Below are 5,826 nucleotides of genomic sequence, written 5' to 3'. Positions count from 1 at the left end.
CACACACACACACACACACACACACACACACACACACACACACACTGCTTGTACAGTGTTAAATAGTGTTTTCTTTTGCTGAAGTTTGGCAGTGATTACTCTGGAATCTTCCATGCAGTGTCCACCCATAACCCACCTGCCAGCCGTGATGACACATAGTGAGGCAGGCGTGTGTGTGTGTCCGAGCATTGAACCTTGTCATGCTGAGAAGTGAACTGAGTGCTGGCACACGTTGGCTGCCAGCTGCCATGACCTCATTCACAGCGAGAGACAGAAAAGAGAATGGGAAAATGCAAACGGCCAAAATGAGACAAAGGTGTGTGTGTGTGTGTGTGTGTGTGTGTGTGTGTGTTTGTGTTTATTGTGGAAGAACTAGAGTGGAGGGATAGACATTTCACACAGAATTACACCATGACCTCAGTCTTTGGTGTGGTGGCCGACTGGTTTGGTGGAAATATTTCTCCTGGTGTCATCATTCTTTGTTTACAAATAAAAACACTGTACAAATTGCTATTAACTTTAATGCATTTGACACTTAGAATATAATACGTATTACACAGAAATACAATACTTTGTAGTACTTTTTGGTTTGTATTTTCAGCTCAGTATAATTGGCTGTCCAGGTTGCAGTGACTGGTTCATGTATAAATTGAGACATTAAAGTAGATACACCTATAACGCATTAACCAAAATTTCCCATACTACTGTATTGTCAACAGTATAACGAGGCTTAACCTTCGTTTTTGAATTTATCTGTCGGCAGTGTGCAGAATTGACACTTAAATAAGCTGTGCATCGCTCCTATTGAGGTGAAAGCCACTCTTACCAGAAGCTGCGTCATGCAGCAGATACATGATACACACAGAGAGTCTACTTCCCTGTCTGCCCCCGGTGTGACGGACTCTTTTCCTGTGAACAGGAAGCAGCAGCTGCTGTTCCTGGAAGAGATCACTACGTCAGTTACCACAGAACTGTGTGTGTGTGTGTGTGTGTGTGTGGTTGGTGCTTGCGAGTCAGATCAGCTTTTTTAGTAGCTTTAAATGCTTTAAAATGTTGTTCAAGACTAATGATTGTTAACTAAAATAACAGTGCATAATGGACTATGAACAAATGAAATCCAACTATCTGTTCTTTCAAAGAACAGATCATAAACCTATGATTTACCCCAAAGAAACCAAAACTCGAAAGTGAACTAAACTGAAACTGAACAAAAACTAAACTAAAACTGTCTTGCCTACACTGGAAACTAACACTTTACACTGAAAATTACATTAAAATGGAAATAACATTATAAAAATGAAACCACAATATCAGACATGGTATTGCTCACTAGGATTTGGGTTCGTCGTGTCCACGGACATGTAGATGTCTGCTACTGTTGCATATTACCATGTGTATCATACACTATACTATTTATCTATAAAGTGTGAGGGTAATTGTAAGTCAAGCTGACTTTTTCAACTTTATTTCACTAAGGAACGGAGATAAATAATTACCTGGTGTTTTTGCTTTCCTCCCGTTGAGCTAATATTTTTGCAGACTCAGGCAGTACTCGTTAAAATTACATTATCTAAATGAGAGCATGCCAGGTTCAAATCCGGATAATGTTGCACAACTGGGTAATGTTTGCATGCGTTTTGGTATTGCCGTAAGACTTTGTGAAGAGGATGCCAGACGAGTCAGAGGAAATGTGTGTAGTGTTCCAGTGTCTATTGCTTGTTTATCCTGTTTGTTGTTTATTCCTATCAAACAAAGCCTCACCAGATCTGAGAAACAGGGAGTGTTGCCAACACTTGCCCCTAGTGTAATTCTCTTTGAGTTTTTCTTTTTGCATTTCACTTTCAATCATCGTCTCTTTTTTTAGTCTGTTCTTTTTCATTGCTTAGACTCTAGTTTGCTAAAACTAGCAGTGGTTAATCGTTAGAGGAGTTAATACCTGTTTTTTTCTCTTGTCCTTCTCTCAACAGGAGTGGCAGCAGCTCTGTCTTTCTGAAGACATTTGTGGCATGAAACCAGATCACAAACATCTTTCATTCATCACCTCCTCCCTAGTTTCCCTCCCCCACTCTCCAGTTAGAAACTCTCGCCTCAGCACCACCGCATTGATGAGGTAACGTCGAGCTTTACGTAGCGCCACCAGCACAAACACCACCTCCCCCCCCCTTGCTTCCCCTTCTTCTGTCAACCTTTCCACGCAGCCATGGGGCAGAAGATCTCTGGCGGCATCAAATCGGTCGACAGTCGCGGGGAAAGCGGCGGCTCCCCGTCCTACCGGCCTTCGGCGCACCGCCGGCAGCACCCAGAACTGAGGGGCCCAGATTTCGCCAAACCTCAAAGGCTGGATCTCCTATTGGACATGCCATGTGCCGGACTGGAGACCCAGCTCCATCACGCGTGGAACCCCGACGACCGCTCGCTCAACATCTTCATCAAAGACGATGATAAACTGACATTTCACCGCCACCCGGTTGCTCAGAGCACGGACTGCATCCGGGGGCGGGTCGGATACACAAGGGGTCTCCATGTGTGGAAGATCCACTGGCCATCCCGGCAGCGTGGCACCCACGCCGTGGTTGGGGTGGCGACCTCTGACGCCGCTTTACATTCGGTTGGCTACACAGCGCTGGTGGGGTCGGACTGTGAGTCCTGGGGCTGGGATCTGGGACGGAACAGGCTTTACCACAACAGCAAGAACAGGGCTCAAAGCACGCTGCCCACGTACCCTTGTTTCCTGGAGCCGGAGGAGTCGTTCACACTGCCGGACTCACTGCTAGTGATTCTGGACATGGACGAAGGGACGCTGAGCTTCATGGTGGATGGACAGTATCTAGGAGTTGCATTTAGAGGACTGAAGGGCAAGAAGTTGTATCCTGTCGTCAGCGCTGTGTGGGGACATTGTGAGATAGCCATGAAGTACATCAACGGCTTGGATCGTAAGTAGCATACATTATTTACACTAACACCACTTGACCAAGTGTACTCAATGCTGATATTTCATAATATTCGTCAATACAATTCTTTAAATTCGTTGTTAGGTGGCTGCTAATACGAGAACAGTAAAACCAACAGCAGTACCCAATAGCGGCATGTCACCACACGTCCTAGGTTGTGGTAAGACTGTCAGTTTGTTAAGCTGCTCTGTAAAGTCAGACATTGTTTATTTGACACACTTTCTTTGACAGAAAACGGGGTTGAGGTTAGACAGAAAAGTCCACATGTTGTGCAAAATTTAAAGAGAGTGACAACACCAGTTCCTCCAAAGGAAACATTGAGCCGGTAGTTTAACTGCTCATTATGTTTCGTAATAGTATAGTGAGCGTGGTCCGTGGTTTCATAGGGTTCTTCTCTATGCCATTGTTTTTGTTTTTCAAGCCGAAAAGGAAAAATGTGAAAAAAATTATTTGTTGTTGTGACGTTGGGTTTTCAGTTTAGTGCAGTAGTAAAAGGCCAACACTTGCATTTGTTTTCTACTGATCATTTAACAATATATGTTTGGTTTTCATTTCTCAGGTCCCTGTTTGAGCTTCTCTCAGACTCATTTCTCCTGATATTACTGAGCAGTTCTTGTGCTGAGGCATTAACATATCATTTTCTCATATGTAGTCTTACGAATGGTACCTGCAGGCATCAACAGCACATTACCGTGCTCCTTTTGCCTGTTTTAGTGATAGTCATTTGGGTCACTATCATGCTAGAAGGGTTTGTTCTGCACTGAATGGTTCCTAATAGGGTGGAACGATTTTGATCTAGATCCATATATAGATTCAATCATCAACGATCCAATATTATCAATACAGAGGGAAAATATCGACACATAATTGGCATTGTCAAGATGCGCTTTTATTTTGAAATAAATATATACACATACATTTTCTTTTTATTAGCAAGAGTATGCATGGATGAGCTCATAATAAAATTGTAGTGAAATAAAACTTTTTGTAAATATATATAAATGTAAGTGATTGTGTTAAAAGGGCCTATGTATGGTCTCGTATCGGTCGCAGGCCCCTGGATTGAATCAAGTTGAAATCGTATTGTGGTAGACTTCATGAAATCAGTAAACCTTGTATCATTGTCCCAAGAATCGTTATAATATCGTATCATGAAAGAAACGTGTGATTTACACCCCCAGTTCCTAATTGTAGTGTTCTTTCGGAATATCTAGGTTGTTGTGTCTGTGTAAAACTGTGTTTTCAGTTGTATGAGACAGGAGATGAGTGCATAAAGAACAGTTTGGATGTTGGGGTTGAGGTATTTGAATATGGTGGGTTTTGTTCCCTGGAGACGCTACATTCTGTTGGACTCCCACTGTCTGTCTACATGTGTGTGTTATGAGAGAAGAGACAGGCTTCTCCTCCCATCGCAGTCTAAACACTGACTCTTTGAACAGCTTGTTAGAAAAGCTCTTAGACACACATCATGGTCACCTACACAGACTTGCCGGGGAGGGAAAGTGTGTGTTGTTAAAACACACTTCTGATCTGACTATCGCCTTCTTCCTCCCCCTTTGTTTGCAGAACCCCATGTGTAATATTTGATATCACAACAAGGTGTTTTCTTCCCTCCGTCAGGGGCGTTTTACAGTAGCCGCAGCTAAGCTGCTGTGCCGCCATGAGAGCGCCGTAACGGTTTATACTCCCGCGTGGTGGCGCTAATGAGCAAAGGCTACCGACATTGCTATTTCTAGGGACTAGAAGAAGAAGAAAAAGGTAAACAACAGCAGAACTGGCAGCAGCATTGACGTCAATGCTTCGATTTGATTGGATGACCTAATTGGTGGGATCAAGCCTTTCATTCACCATAAAAGAACTCCTCTTAACCCAGGAAGATTACAAGAGAGACTTGCAGTCAGTCTGAGAGTCCTCGTTCAGGCTTCCTGTTTCCGCTTTGTTGCGCGCCGCTGCAAAAAAATAGAGTGGTGCGCGCCCTTTGGACTCAAACTCAAAAGCCTGGTGCGCCAGCGCGATCTACGTCATTTTGACGTCACATTGGCACGTGCATGCTTGGATGCGTTGAATCGGCTCTTCGTAGTTTGTGATGTCTCTGATTTTTTTTTTTTTTTTGCCCAATCACCTCAAATTCCTCTTTGAGTCTTTTCTTAGAAGTTCTCCACAACATCAGGAGCCTCACCCTAGCTATGTCTTTGATCTTATAAACTGCAGCTGGCCAACCAGAATATGAATCAGAATGAAACACAAAAGACATGGCTAAATTCAAAGACTTGAAATCCTTAACTTCCAGTTTAAGTCCTGCCTGACTGTATGTGTGATGTCTGGTAATCTCCTACACTCAGGCCTAGTTCAAAGTACATACTTTGGCCAATGAAAGCAGGGCCGGTTCTAGCCCTTTGGTTCAAGCCCTTTTGCGCCTAATCAGGTTGACAAGTAAACGTGTGGCTGAGGGGGCGCCCTAGGATGATCACGTTTAATAAACATGTTTTATTTTGCTTGTCATTCTAATTCTATTATTAATGGGAAGTAGACCTAATGGCAACACGGCGCCCTCAACATGTTTGACGGCCTAGGCAATCGCCCAGGTCGCCTATATTTATGGAGCCATCTGCTGGATTTCACAGCGAGTCCGTGTGATGAGCCACCTAGGAGAAAATAAAGAATATCGAGCGTGTTCCAAGCCCTCGCTTCTACAAGCGTATACACATCATGCTGTGAAATGAGGTCTGACTGCTAAAAATGTGCACAGCTTAATGCATGGAAGAGAGTGAAGGTTGAAAAGCTCATCCTGATAGGAGTATCTAAAGGAATAGGAAAAGAGGGAGTTGGTGGAGGAAAGAAGGCAAGCAGGGGTGTGTGTTTGTGTGTGTGTGTG

General features: G+C 43.6%; 1 protein-coding gene across 3 annotated transcripts in view; it reads left to right on the top strand.

Annotated features, from left to right (window-relative positions):
• Positions 1 to 5,826, top strand: part of LOC116699149 (SPRY domain-containing SOCS box protein 4) — an 89,202-nt gene that overhangs the window by 44,261 nt on the left and 39,115 nt on the right. For all 3 annotated transcript variants that reach the window (XM_032531573.1, XM_032531575.1, XM_032531574.1), the window contains exon 2: positions 1,968 to 2,933. In XM_032531573.1, coding sequence (XP_032387464.1) covers positions 2,201 to 2,933 — 733 coding nt within the window. In that variant the 5' untranslated portion in view covers positions 1,968 to 2,200. The remainder of the gene's footprint in view (positions 1 to 1,967; positions 2,934 to 5,826) is intronic.

Source organism: Etheostoma spectabile, chromosome 12, assembly GCF_008692095.1.
Source record: "Etheostoma spectabile isolate EspeVRDwgs_2016 chromosome 12, UIUC_Espe_1.0, whole genome shotgun sequence".
In the NCBI taxonomy this organism is placed as follows: Eukaryota; Metazoa; Chordata; class Actinopteri; order Perciformes; family Percidae; genus Etheostoma; species Etheostoma spectabile.
Note: the sequence above shows the minus strand (reverse complement) of the source record. Positions and strands in the feature narration are given on the sequence as shown.